The 23,551-nt window shown below is 43.6% G+C and overlaps 1 protein-coding gene and 1 pseudogene across 2 annotated transcripts in view; one reads left to right on the plus strand and one right to left on the minus strand.

The window, feature by feature from the left end:
• Positions 1 to 15,935: 15,935 nt before the first annotated feature.
• Positions 15,936 to 16,986, minus strand: LOC101135349 (aldo-keto reductase family 1 member D1-like; annotated as a pseudogene).
• A 1,005-nt stretch (positions 16,987 to 17,991) lies between these two features.
• Positions 17,992 to 23,551, plus strand: part of CD247 (CD247 molecule) — an 87,307-nt gene continuing 81,747 nt past the window's right edge. Inside the window, exon 1 of one of the 2 annotated variants that reach the window (XM_019026211.4) lies at positions 17,992 to 18,113. In XM_019026211.4, the coding sequence (XP_018881756.1) occupies positions 18,056 to 18,113 (58 nt within the window). In that variant the 5' untranslated portion in view covers positions 17,992 to 18,055. The remainder of the gene's footprint in view (positions 18,114 to 23,551) is intronic. The other variant, XM_055365159.1, reaches the window with a different exon arrangement.

The raw sequence follows: 23,551 nt of genomic DNA on the forward strand, positions 1-23,551 counted from the left end.
AAAGCCTGATGTATAGACGCCGCTCAAATACGCTTTTGAGCATGGAATGAGGGCAGAGCAGCTTAACCAAGACACAGTCTCCTCTCTCTCTTTACGGCTGCTCTGAGAAGGGGAATTCAGCACATTATATGCATGCCCAGAGTCGGTCAACACAAACTCTCCTATTTGGTTGCCAAGAGTCATCTGTGTCCCTGGGATTTATCTTTGTCTTAGTTTGCTCAGGCAGCCAGAACAAAATACCATAGACTGGGTGGCTTAAACTGCAGATATTTATTTCCCGCAGTTCTAGAGGCTGGACAGCTGCGATCAGGGTGTCAGCATGAGTGGGTTCTGGGGAGGGCTTTCTTCCTGGCTTGCAGACGGCCGCCTTCTTGCTGTTTCCTCACATGGCAGAGAGAGATCTCTTTCTGTCTTCCTCTTTTTTTTTTTGAGACTGAGTCTCGCTCTGTCGCCCAGGCTGGAGTGCAGTGGTGCTATCTCGGCTCACTGCAAGCTCCATCTCCCGGGTTCACGCCATTCTCCTGCTTCAGCCTCCCGAGTAGCTGGGACTACAGGCGCCCGCCACCACGCCCAGCTAATTTTTTGTATTTTTAGTAGAGATGGGGTTTCACTGTGTTTGCCAGGATGGTCTCGATCTCCTGACCTCTTGATCCACCTGCCTTGGCCTCCCAAGGTGATGAGATTACAGGCGTGAGCCACCACGCCTGGCCTCTCTCTTCCTCTTCTTCTAAGACCACAGTCCTGTCAGATCAGGGCCCCAACCTTCCAACCTCACCTAACCTTAACTACCTCCTAAAGACTCTACCTCCCGATACAATTATAGGGTGGGTTATGGCTTCAACATATGAATTTGGGGGAAAACAATTCAGCTTATAGTAATTGTGTTTGGAAGAGAATAAATGATAAGGCTGCTTTGTTCATCCCAAACCTTTCCTCCTTTGATAACTCCCAGGCCCACCCACGCAAGCAGATTTATCCTCAATGGTTTCTAGTCCGTTCCTGCTCTAGACTGTGGTTTTACGACATGCTTTTGCAGATTGTATCCTGCACAAAGGCCCCAGCTGACGGGGAAGCAGGGGCTAAAACCCAGCCTGAGCTCATGCCTTTGTCCTGGTGTGAGCAGCATCACCCCAAAGGGCATCTTTCCTAAAAATGACACTTTATGGGTTGGTGGCACCTGGCTTTCGGGCCATTTCTTACTTTAGATGTTTTTGCTTCCTATGCATGGAATCCCAGAGAGGGCAAAAAGAGTGTGAACAGAGCTCAAGGGAGCCCTGGGCTGTGGGGGGCCCCACCGGTGGATGGATAGGGGGAGCAGCAGAGCAGGAGCAGTATAGCGGAGGTTAGGAGCGGTTCGGCTGCGAGAGCACTGGGTTCTGAGCTAGTTGTGCACTTGCTGCACGTGGCCCTGGGCAAATCATTCTACTTCTCGGAGCCTTAGACCCCATCTGTAAAGCAAGGGCAATACTTCACAGGTGGGAGTACAGATTAGCAAAAATGTCCACAAATCACTTAGCACAGTGCCTGACACAGCAGTGATCCTTGTTAGGGCCAGTAGAAGAGGCATCCTCAACCTCTGGTGGTCCTCATTGCATCCTCTCTGGGAGACTGGACTGTATCCTTGAAGAACAGCAGAGTGAGTATCAAAATCAAGCACACTGGCTCTGCAGTGGGGCTGCATAGGAACACATCCTCGTTCCATCACTATTTCATCATGGACAAGGTGCCTCCCCGGTGTGGGCTGCAGGGTTTTCATCATTAAAATGGAGAATAAAAATAGGACCTGCCTCCCTGGTTTGTAGGAAAAAGCTCGAGCTAATATGTAAAAAGTACACAGAACACTATCCAATATATCAAACATTCCATAAATACTGGTTGCATTTTTTTTCTTTAGCTTCAAATATCAGTTGGTAACTACAGGTTGTTTTCACAAAAATAAAAGTTATAATTGTCAAATTACTTAATTTTATAAAATATGTTCAATCGTGGCATTTCAGCTAACTCTTGCAACAAGCCCTAGAGATAGGCAGGACACTCTTTATTTTTATTTCATGGAGGAGGTTGGATTCGCAAATGGTTACCTTGGGCAAGTTTACACGTGTCAGACCCGTTCCTTCAACCTAGCTCGGTCTCCAAGAATCCAGTGACCCCTCAACTGCTGGTGGCACATGGGTCCTTTGAAGAGATGTCTTCTCACTTGTTTTAAAGGTGCATCGTGTAGAATTGGCAAGTGCCATGTGCTGGAAAACACCAGGTTTTCATGAGGAGCACACTCACCTCTTTGAGGGCAGGCAGTATGAACTCTGAAGTCAAGCGGCAGCGTTCAAATCCCTGCTCAACCACTTAGCCAGGTGGCCTTAGGCAAGTGCTCCTCAAGAGGTTCCCCTCTGTGAATCAGGGATGCTGCCTAGGATAGATGTTGGTTATTGGTATTACTTAGTATCCATCCAGGTGTGGCATGTCCTGAGGCTGGTAAGGCTGGAGACTGCAGTTTGACAAAACAGCCGCTAGAGGTCCCCATGGAGCCGCATTGAACATCCAAGAATCCTGTTTAATCCTCCTGTCTTGGGCCAGACCAGCTGGCCCTGCTGGAACTGAGGGCCCCTCTTTGTCCTGATAAGCACCCTTCCTTCCCTTTAAGCTGGTGACCCTTCTAAGGGGCTGTCAAGGGCTAATGCTGAGACTCACAAGTTCCTGACCTTCAGTCCCCAGAAGTGGGCCCTCAGGTTTAATCCTGAGGCGAGGGGTTGCAGGCCTGTTCCAGTGGATTCCCAGGGGCCAGGGTGGGCTCTGTGAGGACTCCAGGTCAGGCTGTCTCCACCCTGGGCAAACTCAGGCGACCTTTTCGTCTTTCACTTTTAGAAAAGACAAAAATGTAATCTGCATGAAGTCAGGGTGTCTTGGCAGACCCTGCAGGCCAGGAGCCAGACCCTCATAGGGAAGGAACCCTGGACATGGGCCATCACTGCATGCCTGGGATGTGGCCCAGAGGCAGCACACAGCACAACCCTGTGGGGAGGTAACAGCTAGTGGAGCTGAAAGAGGAAGGGGCACTGGAGAAGCAGGAATCATTATACGAAAATTTAATTTCCAGCTGGAAGACATCTTGTGGAGATCATCTAGTTCAGCCCCTTCATTGTATAGCTGAGGACACCCAGGCCCAGAGAGGGGAAGTGATTTGGTCAAAGTCACACAGCAAGTAAAGGACAAAGCTGAGAGCAGATCCCAGGTTTGTGCATTCCCATAGCAGCTGCTTTTCACACACCCCACTGAGGGAAGACCATTTGGTCAAGTCAGAGCACGGGGGTGGGGGGTTTTAAAAAGCAGAGCTGAGGAACTTAGGAATGCACACTGCTTAGCACATGGTTATTAGCCGGTCCTTCAGATGCCCCAGGGTCTCAGCGTTCGAAGCTTGCTCATTCCACAGGATAATTTTGTGTTTGCTCAGGTGCCCAGAAAATGCCTTTTTAAGATTTCTAAGAATAAACCCATCACCTCCAACAGTCCCAGGAATTGCAACTGTCTATTCATAACGAATGAGAGGCAGGTGCATTAAATTCTGACCTAGTGCTCAAGAACTTTGGAGGGATAAAAAGAGGAAGCACACAGGTCCCTATTCTGGGAATGTGGGGCCTCCCTCACCTCCCCATAGGAGGGCTTGTCCACACCACCTCCTCTTTCCTCCTCTTCATCACCCACCCTTTCCACTGAGACAGTGACCCCATTCCCCATGCTGGGTTCCAATCATTCCTGGAAGGATTTTTCCCAGAGCAGTTGCCAGCAAACATTTTACAGTCCTCTCCTCCTCTCTGTGATGTAACATTTCCCAACACCTTCTATATACTGGGCACATAACCTACATCATCTTACTCATTCCTCCAACAAGACAGTACAGTAGGCATTGTTAGCCAATGTGGGACAAAAGATTTCAGATATTTATTAACTTGTTCAAAACATACAGCCAGCTAGTAGATGGAATTTGGAATTTGAACCTAGGTCTAACCTGTTCTAAAGCTCATGTTCTTCCACTACTGTGAACCAGCACCCAGAAAACTTGAGTTTTAGTTTTGATTCTACCAGCTTTGTGACCTTAGAAAAATAACTTAATTTTAAGTTTCCTAAACTACAAAATGGAAACTGGCTGGGCATGGTGGCTAACTCTTGTAATCCCAGCACTTTGGGAAGCTGAGGCAGCCGGAGTTTGAGACCAGCCTGGCCAACATGGTGAAACCCCATCTCTACTAAAAATACAAAAAATTAGCCGGTTGTGGTGTGGGGGGCCTGTAATTCCGGCTACTTGGGAGGCTGAGGCAGGAGAATCGCTTGGACCTGGGAGGCAGAGGTTGCAGTGAGCCAAGATCGCGGCATTGCACTCCAGCCTGGGCAACAAGAGCAAAACTCCATCTCAAAAAAAATTTTTTTTTAAATTTAAATAAATAAATAAATAAAATGGAAACGGTACACCAATATTGACAACCTTACTGAGTCATCAAGATTAAAAAGACAATATGGCTGGGCATGGTGGCTCATATCTGTAATCTCAGCACTTTGGAAGGCCGAGGTGGGAGGATCCGTGAAGGCCAGGAGTTCAAGACCAGCCTGAGCAACACAGGGAGACCCCTATCTCTACTAAAAAAAAATTAAAACATTGGCCGGGCATTGTGGTGTGTGCACCCGTAGTCCCAGCTACTCAAGTGGCTGAGACAACAGGGTAGCTTGGCCCCAGGAATTTAAGGCTGCAGTGAGCTATGACTGCACCACTGCACTCTAGCCTGAATGACAATAAAACCCTGTCTCAAAAATAAATTAAAAAAATACAGTATATTAATATGTGAAAATGACACACAAATGTAAGACACCCCCATTAAAGCAAAAAAGGTTCTTTTTCCAATGAAAGGGGCTTGGCTATCAATAGCAATGTTTAGTAGGTTATATATAACTATAGTTGACCCTTGAACAACATGAGTTTGAACTGCATGGGTCCACTAATGCATGGATTTTCTTCTATCTGTGCCACCCCTGAGATGGCAAGAGCAACACTCCTCTTCCTTCTCCTCAGCCTACTCAATGTGAAGACAATGAGGATGAAGACCTTTGTGATGGCCAGGCACAGTGGCTCATGCCTATAATCCCAGCACTTTGGGAGGCTGAGGCGGGAGGATGACCTGAATTCAGGAGTTTGAGACCAACCTGGCCAACGTGGCGAAACCCCCGTCTCTACTACAAATACAAAAAATTAGCCGGGCATGGTGGTGGGTACCTGTAATCCCAGCTACTCGGGAGGCTGAGGCAGGAGAATTGCTTGAACCCGAGAGGAGGAGGTTGCAGTGAACTGAGATCACTCCACTGCATTCCAGCCTGGGCAACAGAGTGAGACTATGTCTCAAAAAAAAAAAAAAAAAAGAAAGAAAGAAAGAACTTCATGGTGATCCACTTCCACTTAATAAATAGTAAATGCATTTTCTCATACTTATGATATTCTTAATAACATTCTCCTTGCTTTAGCTTACTCTCCTGTTAGAACACAGTATATAATACATACAGCATACAAAATAGGTGTTAGTTGACTCTTTATGTTGTTAGTAAGGCTTCTGGTCAAAAGTAGGCTATTAGTAGTTAAGTTTTTGGAGAATCAAAAGTTATACGCAGACTTTTTTTTACTGCGTGGGGTTCAGCAGCCCTAACTCCTGAGTCATTCAAGGGTCAACTGCAATTCATCTTATCCATTCATAGTATCTCTCTAATCTTACCCATGTCCCCAGCTTATTTTTTTTTGCCATCTTTCACAGTGGCTTTTGATATAAAATCTTTGTGCAGTCTTTTACTTTCATTTTTTTTTTCTGGAGTGTTTGGACATTAGGTGTGTTTTTCCTCCTTAGTGTCTCACTAAAAAAAAGCCCCAAAATTGTGCGGTTAATTTTTTAAAGGGCAATTAGTCTTTTGAGGGGTAGCGTGCACTAGGTAAATCTCCCATCAAAGTGGATTTGTGCCAGCTGTGAAGTTTGCAAACATGTCTTTAATAGCCATGCAATTTCAGCATCTGTAATACTCAAGACCATTTCAATTCCAAGTTGCAGAATCAAAGTCAAATAACTTAAGAAAAAAGTTATTGGCTCGTGAGATGGAAAAGCCCCTGGGGCAGGCAGCTAGGCATGGCACGATCCAGGTTCTCAACAATGCAGCAAATGCTCTGCCTGTCTTTATGTCTCTTGCTCAGCTGTTCTCTGTGTTGGCTTCATTCCCAGGCAAGCTTCTTCCATCTGGTGAAAAAGATGAATACCAGGCGTGTCTGATCTTCCCAGAGGAAGAAGGGAGCATCTTTTCGAACAGCATTTCTGTGAGAAATGGGATCCTAAGGTGGCCTCCAAGATTGACACACCATGGTACAATTTTCGTGATCATAAGAAGAACCTGTGAATACGATGAGCTATCACTCCTGTGCTTATGCGGTTTTATATGGCAAAGGGAGAGTGTTCTGGGTGGGCCTGACCTGATCAGGCAAATCCTCTAAAATCAGAGTTTTCTCCAGCTGGTTCCAGAAGACTAAGTCAGAGAGATGCTCTCTGTTTGGGCCAGAAGCAAGCAAACATCCACATTGTGAACTGCCTATGGGGGCCACCTGGCAAGGAACTGCAGGTGTTTTCTAGGACCTGAGAGCATTCCCTGGCCAATCATTAGCAGGAAAACAGGAACTCACTCCTATAACTGTGAGGAAATAAAATTTAGCAACAACCAATGAGCCTGGAAGAAGACTCTGAGCCTCAAATGAGAACTGCAGCCCCAGCCAACACTGATTTCAACCTTGTAAGTACCTGAGCAGAGAACTCAGCCATGCTATATCAGGACTTCTGACCTACATTACTGTAAGATCATAAATGTGTTGTTTTAAGCCACTACATTTGTGATAGTTTGTTATGCAGCAATAGAAAGCTAATACAACTTCCAAAAATTCTACTGTGTAAGTCAGGATCCTTTGGTTGCAAGCAACAAAAATCAGCTCTGGATAGCTTAAGCAAAAAAGGAAATTTGCTGGAACAGTGTTTGTGTAGCCACAGAATATGAGCAACTTCTGGGATGGATCCAAGAAGGAGAAACAAACAAGGGTTATGTCCAGGTCTTGTTTCATTCTGTTAAGATTTAAAGTCCAGGGGAGAAAGCAGCTGATTGACATTACCTGATAGCCTCATCAAGTGATTATAATCGGCCGGCACGGTGGCTCACGCCTGTAATCCCAGCACTTTGGGAGGCCAAGGCAGGCAGATCACCTGAAGTCAGGAGTTCGAGACCAGCCTGACCAATATGATGAAACCCCGTCTCTACTAAAAATACAGAAATTAGCTGGGAATGGTGGCAGGTGCCTGTAATCCCAGCTGCTCAGGAGGCTGAGGCAGAGAATTGCTTGAACCTGGGAGGTGGAGATTGCAGTGAGCCGAGATCGCACCACTGCACTCCAGCCTGGGCGACAGAGAGAGATTCCATTTAAAAAAAAAAAAAAAGAGATTATAATCGTGGAGAATAGTTGACTCTTCAAAGCAAAATTGATACTATAGCTAGAAGATGGGGGTCTTGATGCCAGGCCTGCAAAAACATCCCTGCATTAATATGTTCTTCCCCTAATCAGTTACAATGGCCAGGAAGACAGAATACTCTAATGGAGCAGGTCTAGTCATGTGACCATCCCTGAGCACAGACAGGCTATGGGTTAGCTCCACTTGTACTGCATGGTCTGGCCAGGGTTAATATGGGGGTTGGGGGGAGGAAGGGATGCTGGGTGTAAATATAAGCATATAATGTCTATTATGGCATCCCGTTTACTGAGAATCAGAGCACTTCAGTTGCAGTCTGGACTCTGGAACTAGCTAATTCTATATCTTCAGTAAGTCATGTTACCTTTCTGGGTCTCAATTCTCTCATTTACTAAATAAAGGTTAGACTAAATGATTTCCAGTCCCCATCTAACTGGGACGATGGTCTGTGACTCAGTATTTAACACAAAGGTATAAATAACTGATAAGGCTTTATATATCTCTCAAGGACATTTGCTTCTGAATGGAAGAAAAGTGTTTAGTCAGTGGTGTGCTGGGGCATACAGAATGAACTTTCATGTATAATGTCTGCCCCCACCACAGCCAATTTCAAGTTACCAATGATTTAACAACCAACTGGAAAAATTCCTGAAAATTTAACAGTTGGCTCTCATGTGCTGATATCAGCCAGCTCCCACACACTATTATTATAATTTTAGCCAAAAGAGTGACTCTCTAAGCATGTATTTTTGGGTGGATATTAGTAGGTGAGTGGAGAGGGTGTGTTTTAGGGATCAGAAATCCACTGAAATTACATTCTATATGCAGTCATATCCTGGGCCACACTCAAAGTCAGCCAAATTCAGCTCAGATAAAGACTGGTGCTGGGCGTGGTGGCTCACACCTGTAATCCCAGCGCTTTGGGAGGCTGAGGCAGGTAGATCACTGGAGCTCGAGAGTTCAAGACCAGCCCAGGCAAGATGGTGAAACCATGTCTTTACAAAAAATACCGCAGAAAAAGTTAGCTGGGTGTGGCAGTACACACCTGTGATCCTAGCTACTCGGGAAGCTGAGGTGGAAGGATTGTTTGAGCCCAGGAGGTCGAGGCTGCAGTGAGCTGTGATCGTGCCACTGCACTCCAGCCTGGGGCGACAGAGTAAGACCCTGTCTCAAAAAAAAAAAAAAAAAAAAAAAAAAAAAAGGACCAGCAGTTACTGATATGTCAGTTTCCTCAGCCTCTACTCCCAGCCAGTGGGGGCTCCTTTAGGCCCTTTAGGCTCTGCCTTCTCCTCCAGCTTTGGTCAGACATGAAAGAGTCATGGAGCCCAAGGAGTCCATCAGAGCCATAAGATGTGGATCTGTGTGCAGGTGGTGGTGGGAGGGGGCCATGCTTGGCCCAAATGTAGCATCTTAGAGGCAGATTCTACCTGGGATTGTCACTAAAGGGATGCTTGGCCCTTTCTGCAAACCCATTCCCCTCTCGATAACAGTAGTTGGGGTCATGCCCCTCATTCCTTCAGTAAATTTTAACGGAGCACCTTTTATGTTCCAGGCACTGCATTCAGTTCTGGCCATTCAAGTCGCCTAAGACATGGTCTCTAACCCCGGGGACTGAACTTCCCAGAGAGCATTTACATTTTGTTTCCTGCTGCTCTCTACCCCATCTGGTTTTTCGGTCAGCAATGGTCTGGTCTCTGTCTCTCTCTCTCTCTCTCTTTCTTTCTCTCTCTCTCTCTCTCAAATTAAATACCAACTATGTAGTGGACAGTAAAGATTACAAAATGAATAAAACTCCGTCCATGCTCTTGAAGAGCTTGTATTATCATTGTGTGAACATCTGTGTAAACAAATAACCAAGGCAAAAAGTGACAAGTGTTTTTTAACACAGCACTAAACAGTATGCAATGGACATAGCTAATAGGTTTAGTAGGTGTGAGCCAGGCTTCACAGTGAAGGGATATTTACGCCTTGTCCGAGAACAAGCTCCTGGGTTGGGGAAAGGAGAGAAGGGCCTTCAGGCAAAAGGATTCCTGTGAGCCAAGGCTTGCGGTCGCAAAAGGAGGGGCTCATACACAGGCCATGACTGGGGAAACCTCGGGTTGAGGCTGAAGAGACAAGGCTCCACCGAGGTGTTTGGCTGGGATCCTGCCAGCGGAAATGCACTTTGTGAGGGAATAGCCTGTGTGGGCCTCCAGCTGCTTGCCAGCCCTGGACCAGTCAGCTGAAGGGAGGCACAGGGCCTGGGTCAACATGCTGGGGTCTCAAGGGCTAGGGAAGTGCTTCCCCTCACAGGGGTCTTGGGAGAGGCTGTCTCTGGACACCCCAAGGGACAGAGACCAATCCTCTTTTTTGGGCTGTTTTCTCTGATGATCAGGAGCCAGGGAATTGCGAGGCTCGGTGCCGAGTCCCTGTTGCCTAGAAGGAGCTGTTGTAGAGAAAGAACCCCAGGGAAATCTGAATCCTGGGAGGGCCCCTTGGGAGCAAGTGGTTGTGGGAAGAGACCCAGCTCACCTGAAGCACGTTGGCGCCTCAGAACAACCTCTCCTCTAGGTGCAGACAAAGCTTTCCCACTAAATTCTGATGAATCGACCCAAAGAGCAAAAAGGGGTATTTATTGGCTCCTGTGACTGACAAGAGGGCAAAATGGGAACCATCCTTCTCTTCCTGTCTCTGGGCTCTGCTTCCCTCTTGTTGGCCTCATCCCGTCAGGCTCTCTCCCGGTGGGAAATAGACGGCCTCCACTGCTGCAGGCTGCACTACCCCACGGTCACCATTCTCTACGGGAAAATGGTGCCCCTTTCCCTGGAGTTCCAGCAAGAATCTTGAAAATGGCTCTCATGGGCCCTCCCTGAGCCGGTCTTTGTAGACAGAAGGATATGATGCCTGATTGGCTGTCACAGGGTCCATGCCCACACCTGGAGCCCGCCAGCGGCATACATCTCACTCCGTTGAGGGAATATGCGCTCCCCTCCAAGGGAAACGAGGCTGCTTCCAAAAAAGGGAGGGGAAGAGATGCTGGACAAGTTAAAATAATTACTTCACCAGCATTACTTATTTGAAGAATTATGAGAATTTATTTAGCACCAGCATCTTCCTCTTACCACATGGCTGCTTATATTCTGCTTGGCCCTACACTTTAAATTGTTCCTGCTTGTAGCTGTAGCCATTTGGCTTCCATCAGTTCAGTCCCAGTCCTGAGCCCCAATCCCTTCCCCCATACCTTGTCTTTACATTTTCTTTACGCTACCCAATTTTCCAGTCAGCCCCTCAATGGCAGGGGCCCTTTTCTCTAATGACAATGACAACTTTTCCAGCTAAAAGCTCCATTCACCAGCTTCTGGGTTTCCCTTACTGTGCTCTTCCTGAGAGGAAGTTGGGGCATCCTCCTACATAGTATTGGACTTCCTGCCATCCTGAATGTTACCAGCCACCCTCCTACCCATTCATCCATCTAGCCACTCACTCACTGAGTCGCCCAACCATCCATCCATGCAACCATGCATGCATGTATCTATCCATCTATCCATCTACCCACCCACCAAAATATATCAGGAAGCAGGGATTCAATCATGAGGAAGAGCCAGAGCTTCCCCCATGAGAAACTCACAGCTGCAGGTCATCATGTTCCATCCAGCTTCCTCTCAGCTCCAGCTCTGGGCCTTGCCTGTGTGCCCCTCTGCAAAGCGTGAGCCTCATTCTAGTTGCCAACCCCATCCCACTGCACACACCAGGGCAAGGCTGGCTGTCGTGGACAGTCGTTGTTCTATATATGCCCAGAATCCTTTCCCCTCATTTCTTCTATTACGAATGATTCTGCTAAGGCTGTAAACCAGAGTTTTCCAGCTCCAATATCGTCTTGACCCCCTGGAAGCACTGGTTTATCCAAAAAGTGGGCATATGGCCCAAGGTGGGCCAATTAGGGCAATTCCTGAGATTGATATGGGGATATTGAGTATTTTGTTATCATTTGTTATGTCACAATCCTCCCAAACTCAGTGGCTTAGAACAACAACCGTTTTAGTTCATGATTCTGTCGGCCAGCAACTTAGGCTGGACTCAGGCAGTGCTTTGTCCGGTCTCATCTGGTGTCACCCACGTGGCTGCAGTCCTCTGTTGGTTCAGCTGGGTCTGGATGATGTAAGAGAGCCTTACTTGTCTGGAAGTCAGCTCTGGCTGTCAGCTGTGCCACGTGTCTCCAGCGGGTTAATACAGGCTTCTTAGTGTGGAGACTGGATTCCCAAAGCGATAAGAAATATGGCAAGTTCCAATGTGCAAATGCTATATAAGTCTTTGAGTTTTTTAAGATGAGAGAAATAACATGCTTGTATACAGATAGGAATGATCCAATTTAGAGGAAAATACTGACATGCAGGAGAGAAAAAAGAGAATTTCTGGGGCAATTTCCTTGGGAAGCAAAGGAAGACGGAACCCAGTGGAGAAGTTGATAGCAATCTGATATGTATTCATTGTAATTTTAATTTCGATTTTTTCCTACTATGAGTGATTTTGGTAATTTTTCATTCATTTGACAGCTATGTGTTACTTTTTTTTCCCATGAACTCTCTGTTCAAGTCCTTTTCTCATTTTTTTAACGTCGTTTTAGACTCCCGTCAGCTTGAACATTTCACGAGGGCAAGGATTTTGTCTATTTAACTCCCAGTTATATCTTCAGTGTATAGTACCATGCTTGGCACCTGGCGGACACTTGAAAATTATTTGCTAAAACTGAATAATGTTTAGGTGCTCTTTATGTATTAAGGAACTAAGCCCTTTGTCACAGTGCTGCAAGTACCTTTCTTAGTTTGTGGTTTGAAATCTGTTACAACAGATTAATTTAGATTTTGTAGAATTTCCTGTAAGTAGAATCTTTCAATATGTACTCTTTTTGCCTAGCCTCTTTCACTCAGTATATTGATTTTGAGATTCAGCCATGTTGTGTGCACTAGCAGTTTATTTCTTTTTATTGTTCAGTATTATTTCATTGAATGGATATACCATAATTAGTTTATCCATTCATTTGTTGATAAATATTTGGGTAGTTTTCCAGTAGTTTATTACAAATAAAGCTGCCATGAGTGTTGATGTACAAATCTTTATATGGACATATATATATATATATATATATATATATATATTTTTTTTTTTTTTCTCTTGGTTAGATACATGAGTGCAATGGCTGGATCATATGGTGAGTGTATGTTTAACTTTCTAAAGAAACTGCCAGATCTTTCAGAAATTGTTGTACCATTTTACATTTCCCCCATCAGCGTATGAGAGTTTCAGTTCTTTCATATCCTGGGCAACACTTGATAATGACCAGTTATTTAATTTTAGCCATACTAACAGGTATGTAGTAGTATCTCATTGTGGTTTTAATTTGTTTTTCTTTAATTACTAATGATGTTTAGCATCTTTTCACTTGCTTATTGGCCATTCATTTATCTTCTTTTGGGAATTGTCTATTCAAACTTTATGCCCATTTTCTTATTGAGTTGATTACTTTACTATTGAGTTAAAATAGTTCTTTACATATTCTGGATATAAGTCCTCTGTCTAATGTATGTGTTTGGACATAATTTCTCCTAGTCTATGGCTTCTTTTTCATTTTCCTACTGCTGTCTTTCAATGAACAAAAGCAAAAACTTTTAATTTTGATGAAGTCCAGTTTACCAATTTTTTCTTTTATGGTTTTTACTTTTTGTGTTCTATCACAAATATTTTTCTCCTATGTTTTATTCCAGAAATTTTATAGTTTTGGGTTTTACATTTAGGTCTATGAACCATTTTAAATAATTTTTGTGTATGGTATGAACCGAGGGTCAATTTTTTTTCCATGTAGATATCCAGTTGTTCTACCACCATTTGTTGAAAAGATTACCATTTCCTGCTGAATTTTTCTTGTACCTTTATTGAAAACCAATTGACCATATATGTTTAAGTCTATAGTACCCTAAGTACTGTATGATAATTACACCCCTTTTATTGTTTGATATCTGGCAGGGTTATTTCACTCTCTTTACTCTTCTTTGCAAGAATTTTCCTGACTATTCTTGTGTTTGTTTTAGCATTATTTTTGTATTGAGATATAATTCATATAACATAAAATGTGTCATTTTAAAGTGCATACTTCAATGGTTTTTAGCATATTCACTCTGTTGCACACCATCACCACTGTCCAATTCTAGAACATATTCATCATCTCAAAGGAACCCTCATAGCTATTGACAGTCCCAATTCCCCACTCTCCCCATCCCCTGGCAACTACTAACCTGCTTTCTATCTCTATGAATTTGTTTATTCTGGACATTTTATATAAATGGAATCATACAATATGTAACCTTTTGTGCCTGGCTTCTTCCGCTTAGCATAATGTTTTCAAGGGTCATCCCGGTTGCAGCATGTAACAGTGCTTCATTCTTTTTGATGGCTGAGTCATATTTCATTGTTTGGATACAGCGCATTTGCTTATCCATTCCTAGTTGTGGCCATTCGAATTGTTTCCAGTTTAGGGCCACTGTGAATAATGCTGCTATGAACATTCCTTTACAAGTTTTTGTGTGAGCCTAGGTTTCCGATTCTGTTGGGTATATATCTAGGAATAGAATTGCTGGGTCACATGATACTATGTTTAACTTTTTGAGGAACTGCCAAATTGTTTTTCACAAGGGCTTCACCATTTATATAACCCACAAAAATGTATGAGAATTCCAGTTTCTCCACATCCTTATCAACACTTGTATTGTCTGTTTTCTTATTTTAGCTATCCTAGTGGGTGAGAAGTGGTATCTCACTGTCGTTTTGATTTGTATTTCCCTAATGACTAATGATGTTGTACATCTTTTCATGTGCTAACTGGCCATTTGTATGTCTTCTTTGGAGAAATGTCTATTTACATCTTTGGCCAATTTTTAATTGGGTTATGTTTTTTATTGTTGAGTCATAGGGGTTATTTATATATTCTGAATCCTAGACCCTTATCAGTATATTTACAAATGTTTTCTTTCATTCTGTGGGTTGGGTTGTCTTTTCACTTTCTTCGTTCTTTCTTTTGTCTTTCTTTGTCATCACATTTTATGATTTCTTGTGAACAAAGTATTTTCTAGAGGACAAGCATTGTAAGTATTAACATCAGAATCAGTGAAAACAATCAGTATAGATCAAGTTTTTAAGTGATACTTTCTCAGAAATGTATGTGTACAGGTCACTGAAGATTATCTATAAGCAATTGGTCTTGGAAAAGCATAATTTTTGAAGAACTCTCTTGCCCTGTGAGAGTGATCTAATATGAATGAATAAAATATATTTCTGTAGTTGAACTGAAAATAGGTACATCTCTGTTGTTGAATTCTAATAATTTTATTCTCTTTAAAAATTTACATAGAGTACAATTACCAGTGTTCTTTTGAACGTGCTATTTTCTCAAAATTCACATAGCTATCCCAATAACACTCTTAAAGACTTAAGCATAGTACTTTTATAAAGCCTCTTCTCTCAATATGTCTCCTAAAGTCCCCTTATAAAATGTCTTGTTTTAAAATAGCCGTCTTTGGAATACTTTATGATGCAGAGTTTTACTTATGTATGTTGGTTGTTTCAAGCCACTTCACATAATGGTGATTCTATGATCAATGTGGCAAGAGTGAATATAAGACAATGCAAGTATGGACCACTAGTTATGTTGAAACTCAGACCCTCTGAGGATGCAAAAGAGAAACAGCAAGTACGCATCCTTCAAGCTGAGTAAAAGCTAAACAAACATACATCGGATAGAAACAAACAACAATAAAATCCTTATGGCTTTGTTGATCACTGTGGTGTTTAATTGACTCTATTTTAAGACTTTTCTACACTTAGCCCTCTCTCCCTACTCAAGGTGCAGCGAATCACTTTTTTGTTAATAATGCATGTCTGGATCTTATCTTGGCTGTGTCTGTATTGCAGTCAGTGGTTCAAGTCCTCAAGGCCACTGCCAGCACCCTGGCACATGGGGGCCCTCTGCTGTCTTTGTTGTCTTGTTGACTGCTAAAGAACTCAGGCTAACAATGGTACTACCCACATTCATGAGTTACTTGTTGCTGGTTGTCATCTGTTGCCTTTCAAGTCTTTTCTGGAATCTAATTGTTTTTTGTTTGTTTGTTTGTTTTGTTTTGTTTTTGGTCTGGAACCCAGAAGGCATTTATCTAATAAAATATTAGGTGATAATTTCCTAAGAATTATTTCAACAGATTTAAGCATTTTGTCTTTAACATGGGTGAGTTAAAATCGCTTACACTATACAAAAGTTAAGCATGTTTCCATCACCACTTTTCAGATAATAAAACCTCTTTCATTTCTGTGTCCATGGGGAACTATGCACCTTAAGGTCCTCCACACGTGGGAGGGGAGAATCTGTTCAGGAACTCTCTGAAGTCAGGATTCATCAAGAAATGGGTATTTGGGATGATCACACCACATGAGCATTTCTACGACGCGGACATTTTCACTCCAGGCTTCAATGTCCTTGATTCAGTGAGAGAAAAGTCAAAGGCCTGAAGGTTTTCCTTGATCTTTTCAGGATTAAAGCTTTTAGGAATGACAGCCACCCCTCGCTGGATGTTGAAACGCAAAATAACTTGAGCTGTGATCTTATTCCACCTTTTTAGAAGTGCATCCTTTAACGAAGGTGGAGAAGACATATTTGTCCAGGTTGGATTCCTAGTGGTCCCCAAAGGGCTATATGCAATCATGACAATGTCATGTTGTTGGCAAAATTTCAAAAGTTTTGGCTGGGTGTAATATGGGTGGCACTCAACCTCGTTGCTGACTGGCTTGGGTTTGAGTCCTGGGTTGTTCTGGATGAGCTCCAGCTGGCCTGCTGTTAAAACTGGATACTCCAAGGGATTTCACCAAGCCAGCATCTTTACAAGCTTCCGAAGTCTCCCAAGTGGTACACAGATTTGACTTGTGATATAACCATTTGCCATTCTCACCTATAGGGTAGATTCCATCTTCTGGCTTAGTGGCCATGGGTATTTCAGTGATGTAAAGATCCACACAATCTAGCTGGAGGACCTTGAGCATCCTCTCTAGGCTTGGGCAGACCAGCTCTGGGTTGTGATTTGTAGCCCACAGTTTTCCGCAGTAGAAGATATCCTTCCTCTGCACCTTTCCTTCTGCTATTTTCCCCCTGATGGCCTCCCCAGCTGTGTCTTCATTTTGGTATATGTAGGCTTCATCAGTGTATCAGCACCCCAGACCAATGACAACCTTCACTGATGAAGACTCAGACTAAATGTAGAGACAGACTACTTGGGCTGTAGTGACATCTCTACCTACCACCTACTTGCTGTGTGGCCTTGAGTAAGTCATTGGCCCCCTTAGGGGTCAATTTAGGCTCTGAGTAGGTACCAAGTCTGATGATGGGAATGCTGTTTCCATCACTTAGAGGTATGCGGTGATTTGCAGGACTCACTTTCTTCATAGTGTCCTTTGATGCGCAAAAACTTTTAATTGTGATGAAGTCCAATTTATCAATTTTATGTTGGATTGCTGTGACTTTGGATTATTGGCTATTCTCGTACATTAATTTTTTTCGTATCAATTTTGGAATCAGCTTAACTTGTTCTAAAACTTTTTGTTGGTATTTTCAATGAAATAGATTGATTAATTAAGAGAGAATGGTGGTCTCCTTAAAAGAGAGCTTCCTATCAAAGAAGGGTATGCCTTTCCATTTACCCAACTCCTTTCGGCGTTCTTCAGCAATGTTTTAAAGTTTGTTTCATATAGATATATTACAATTTTTAGACGAAGTTTATGTCTAGGTTTTAATGTTTTATTATTGTAAATTACTCTGATGTTTAAATGTTGACAACTAACACAAGTGTTTAAAATACTATGTGAGCTACAGTATTTCACACAATGATCCAAATTCAGGCCAAGTTCAGATCTGCAACCTCAGATCTACTCCAGCTCTTTGCTTTATAGATAAGGAAGCTGAAGTCTAGAGATGTTGAGTGACTGACTCAACGCCACACAGCAAGTAGGTGGTAGGCAGAGATGTCACTAAAGCCCAAGGAATCTGTCTCTACATTTGTCCTGGACTCTAATCCAGGGTTCTGTCATTTTGCCAGCCACCATAAAATATTTGAGAGTCTAGGAAAACAGCAAATGTTCTTACATCCATCGAGAACTTGTATTTGCCTAGAGATGGACTTTACCAATCAAGATAGGAATTAGATAAGAATTATTTTTTTTAAAAAAGGAACATTAAAACAATGGTCAAATGAGAGAAAAAGCAAAATTCAGACAGACAGATACATACACACACCCCAAACCCTCAAACCTCCAGGGCTTCCTGCCTGTGAACCGAAAGGGGGAGTGCGAATTTCTTGGCCCTGTCGGCAGGTGCTTTCTCAGAGGCCCCACAGTCCTCCACTTCCTGGGGAGGTAGCTGCAGAATAAAACCAGCAGAGACTCCTTTTCTCCTAACCGTCCCGGCCACCGCTGCCTCAGCCTCTGCCTCCCAGCCTCTTTCTGAGGGAAAGGACAAGATGAAGTGGAAGGCGCTTTTCACCGCGGCCATCCTGCAGGCACAGTTGCCGATTACAGGTAGGGCCGACGTGTCGACGGCAGGGAACTTCTAGAAACTCTTTGTGTATGTGTAGGGGAGTGGGTGTGGGTAGTGGAGGGTGGTGAGGGGCTGGGGTCTCCTTCAAATCCTGCCCTCCTCAAATCAATGGGCAAGTGAGCAGTGAGGGGTCCGGCCCGGTGCTGGCTTCTGCTCCGTCACAGCCGAGTTGGGCATCAGTTCAGAGCCAGCTGCTAGAATACACAGCTCCTCCAGGTACAGATTTTTCGAGTGATAAGAGAGGAAGGAAGAAGGAAGCAAGAGAGCAACCGAGGCAGGCCCAGGGTAGAGAAACGGAGAGGGAGTGTTTCACAGAAGCTGGACAGGATCGGAAAATGTCAGCCAGGCCATGTTTCGTGCTGCGACGTTCTAGTCCCTTCGGCTTCTTTCACCCTCTGGCTGGCTCCGTCACTCAGCCCCTTTCTTTCTTCCTTTGCCAACAAAGAAGATTTTGTTGGTCAGTCAAGGTCATGGCCTGAAACACTCCAATGGGCCCGGGAGTAAGTGGGGTAACCAAGGAGGAAAGGGGCACAGGCAGGAAGCACCGGGTGGCAGCCTCCACAGCGCCTTCGCCACCTCATGGCCAAGCGTCCGTGTCTAGGCTCAGCCTTGTCATGGCTGTCCCCACACCCACGCCTGGGACTGCCGGGTGACGCACCATCCCAGGCTCCGTGACTCACCCCAGCCTGCCCCTTAGGTGGCCATCTAGCCCAGCCAGAGGTCCCGGCATTGACAGAACACGGGGCAGATGAGACGATGTGCCTGGTTAAGTCACCACCACGAGCAGCGCCCAGCCAACAAGAGTGCTTGCTCCTCACCTCATTCCTGATCGTGGGAGCCCAGCTTTGCTGCAAGCCTTTAGCTTCCACCATGTTTTCTAGCCCAGGTAATGAGGAAGAAAACCAGTGAAAAGAGGACAGGACAAACTGCTCAGGGGGATCGGCCTCGTGGCATCTTCCTGAGAAGTGGGGCAGGCTGAATTTCAATCTAAAGAAACAGGGAAGGTGAAGCAAGCAAATGTCCTCGGCCCACCTGATTGCTCCTGGCAGCTCACCTGGGTGTGGGAATTTGTTTAGGGGCCCTGTTGGGAGGGCAGGAGAGGCCATGGGCACTTCTGCTCCCACCAGGGAGCCAGGCACAGCCCGGGCCAGCGCCTCGGGGGATTCTGAGGCCCGTGCAGCTGCAGGGGTTTCTGTCAGGTCACAGCTGTTTTCTCAGAAGAGCCTTGTGGGGTCTAAGTCACACACACAGTGTGGCAGAGTGAGGGTGCCTGAGCTTGCTCAGAGCAGCCCATCCTTGTGTGCTGGGGACAAGGGGACCCAGAACGCTGGAATTTAGTGACTTCAGGGGAGACAGCCAGGGGCAATAGCTCCAGCCTCTGAGCTTCAGGCTTGAGACACCGCACCAGGGAGCTCATATAACCTTTCAGGGTCTTTACCTGCAGTTTCCTCACTGGTCCATTTGTGTTCGGCTTGGAGAGACCAAGGTAGGGGCAAAGTGAAGTTAGAAAGAAAAATGAAAGACTGCTGGGTGGCAGTGGCTGCCAAGCGTGGTAAACAGAACCCCACCCAGCAGACAAGATGGGGGCCGTGCCCCATTTCCACAAATAGGGTGCAGGAGGAGAAAACTGCACATTGGCTGGATTTTTTGCTTCTCAGTGCCACTTACTTTGCCTCTATGGAGACCGATATTTTAGCTATTTTAGATAAAGCTAATAGACAAAAGTTTTTCAAAATATCCTAGCCCAGAAATGAGGTACGGTAAGGCAAAGTGCGACTCAGGGAGGCCTCGACACCGAGGGCTGCGATGGTGCTTTTGCTGCCTGAGGGGACACCTCCACAGTCTCCCCAGAGGAAAGGCCGCTCACAGATTTTCAGTCAGGTCTTCTCTCTTTTCTTGCTCAGTTAAGTGACCCATTGCATACATCCCTTTTAAAATGTCTACTTTTTACTAAGCTGTTGCATTTGCATTTCTTTGGAAATGCCCAGATTATTAGGATCAAAGCAAATGATGACCTGGTCTGTCCACATGAGGAGGCCTCCCTGAGAGAGAATCTACCAAGACAGTCACCAGGGCTTGAGGCCAGAAGATCCTAAGATGGCGTGCCTAGTGGAATGGGCACACTTGTGCCTGCAGAGCCCTCAGTGCCTCTAACTCCCTACTCTGCAGTAGCCAAGAATGCACCCAGCGGTCAGTCTGGTGTTTGTCTTTTATCAGTGAGGAGATGGAGCTCTGACATGCAGCCTTGGGAAATGCAAAGCTTCCAGGCTTGTGAGTGGCTCTGCTTTTAGGAAGGTGGCTGGACGTGGTAGAAAGAGCCAGGCTAATTTCAGGTGGTGTCCCAGTGCTGCTGCTTCCTAGCTGTGCAACCTTAGGCAAGTTACTTAACCTCTCTGGGCCTCAGTTTTCTCACCTCTAAAGAAAGACTTGTAATACCTTCTTTGCAGAGATGTGACAATGAGAAGTAATGTAATGTGTCCAATACATAGTAGACAGCCAATAAGTAAAAATTGTATTTACTATTACTATTATTACATCTTGGACTGTCTTCTTGTTCTCAAAACCCAAAAACAGGAGATGGAAACCCATGACTGGGATTCTTAATTTGCTTTCAATATGTTATAAAGCAGCAGTGGGCATTTTCTCCATCTGTTGCAATCCAACTCATCCCTCTTCTGATTTCTGGGCACACCCATATCAGCACAGAAACATAACAATGATTGCCGAGGTAGGCCCGATAGTGAACAAGCAGCAAAGCTCTGGCTGGTCATAGGATGACTGTTACATCCACCATTTTCATTTTTTAAAGATACTTACTCTGTAGGGGAATATTCTCCCGAAGTAAAAACATGTCTGAAAAGATATATGCAAGATGGGGGCTGTGCCCCATTTCCACAAATAGGGGGCAGGGGGATTGGCTGGATTTTTTTACTTCTCAGTGCCACTTACTTTGCCTCTGTGGAGACTGACATTTTAGCTATCTTAGATAAGGCTAATAGACAAAAGTTTTTCAAAGTATCACTTTGAAAGGAATTAGAAACAAAATCCACCCAGTCATCACTGGTCTGGGTGGCCACCTAGATTCTGAAGCCAAAGGGCTATTGTGGGTGGACAGCGACTGAGTATCTAAATGCAAACTTTTTGAACAAACTAAATCTTTGCTAAAATTGCTGGGAGGTGAATGTGAGGCAAGCTTTTAAGTGATACCAATACAAATTTTTCATCAATGGCATTTTCACCATCAGATTGTTTCGCCCTCCAATCGCCTAGCTCTGCTCATCCAAATGAGCTATTTCATTTTTCAATTTTAGCATTTCTCAGGCTTATTAGCCTAGAGATCACATCTGCTTCTGCTAAGCATCCCCCAGAAACGGTCCTGGGGAGCTCTGGCTTAGGTGAATAACCACTGCTGTATTTAATTTTAAATTCTTTGTATTTTTGCTTTTGTTCTTTAAAAAAATACATGTAATTATTGTTGGATATATACTTTTCCAGTCAAAAGTTACCCAGCATTGTGTCTTGTGCTTTACTTAGAAGGGTCCAGCTGCCCTGAGGGAACTCTCTTAGATTAGAGTTGTCCAAACACGCACTTTGGGAATCGTTTCTCCCAAGCCTTATTTATCTAAGGCTTAGGACCTTATATAGGTCAGATAACTGATTTAATAAATACCGGAAATAGTTCAAAATAAATTTCTTAGCTCTGCTTCGGCCAAGGCTAATTTTTATTAACACTAAAGTGATGGTGTTCGTCACTTTGAACAAACATTCAATTTGGTTAAAAAAAAAAAATTAAACCGGTCATTAGACCTGTTAATCAAAACAAAATGATCGCTTTAGTCAGCGCATGTACATAGTATGTCTTCCGGTCTAAAAAACAGCTTTAAGTTCCCTGAAAACAAAGACGCCCCTGTCACGCTCACAGCTCTACCCAGCACTTAGCATGGTAACTGGAGCAGAGTCAATGTGCAATAATTATCAGTAAGAATTGTTGAATGCACTTTGGGAGGCCGAGACGGGTGGATCACCTGAGGTCAGGAATTTGAGACCAGCCTGGCCAATGTGGTGAAACCCCATCTCCACTAAAAAATGTAAAAAATTAACTGGGCATGGTGGCGCGTGCCTGTAGTCCCAACTACTTGGGAGGCTGAGGCAGGAGAATCGCTTGAACCCGGGAGGCGGAGGTTGCAGTGAGCCGAGATCGCACCACTGCACTCCAGCCTGGGTGACAGAGCAAGATTCCATCTCAAAAAAATAAATAAAATAAAATAAAATAAGAATTGTTGAATGAATTAAAAGGTGAGTGAATGAAGGAAATCTAGATGTTTTCATATGATTAAATTAACTTTAATGGTTTATTTGGTGGGTATATTGAATTGGCATTGTTTGGACCTTTCCTCTAGAGAACGTAGTATTAAACAATGTTATTTTAAAAACAAAACAAAAACCAGAAATTAAACCAGTGGAGGGGACAGGGCAGTTTGAGTGATTAGAATTATTTGAAATGAGTTGTAAGGATGGTTTAAGATAAAACCCTGCCATTATTAAAGTTTTCTGGTTGGACCATATGAAATTTCCACTATTTGTTTATTTCAGATCTACAAAAAGGATAATTTCATATTATTCAACTAACATTATAACTAAAAATAAAGAAATATGCTCATTTTTTCTGATTAGGCTTTAACACCGGAGAAAAGCGGAAAATAAGCAAGGCTAACACTGTTGGAGATTGTTAACTAATGAACTAAAAATAAACTAATGAAAGGCATCAGGTAGAAAAAGACTGGATTATAGTATAAACCACAGTATCCAATCACCCAGTTTCCTCAAAATATAGAAAGAAAAAAAAGCAAGATACTTACTATTAGTCTGGTTTGATCCAGGTTACTAAATAAATATTTCAGGTAGCCAACATTTTTCTGTTCTCTTAGTTTGAGATATTTTAGTAAAGATATAAAAATCACTGACAGAAGTTAAAATTTAATTACAATTTTTTCAAAATTCCTAACAAGCCAGCCCAATAATATTGCATTCTCACTTCTTTATATTCCAATCCAACATTTTTTACAAGTGTAAAAAATTTTACTATCTTTTTATAGTTATCATAAAAACATAAGTCATATCATAATCAAAACGTAAAACACATCATAAAAAAGTTTCAAGTGCTTTTTTTCTTAATATTTTATTGTAAGCATTGTTTTCATGTTTAGCCTTTGTGATTGTTTTTAATTGCTATGTAAGCTTCCATAGCATCCGTGCATCGTATTTTCTTCACTATTTCCTTATTGTTGTACATTTGGACTATTTCTGATTTTTGTTATTTTAGCTAATCCTACAAGAAAATCTTTACATATGTAGCTTTTGTTACTTTCTTGGGCAAATCCAGGAATGACATTTGAAAGAATAGGTTAAAGTAAAACAG

The sequence above is a fragment of the Gorilla gorilla genome, chromosome 1, assembly GCF_029281585.2.
Source record: "Gorilla gorilla gorilla isolate KB3781 chromosome 1, NHGRI_mGorGor1-v2.1_pri, whole genome shotgun sequence".
NCBI lineage: Eukaryota > Metazoa > Chordata > Mammalia > Primates > Hominidae > Gorilla > Gorilla gorilla.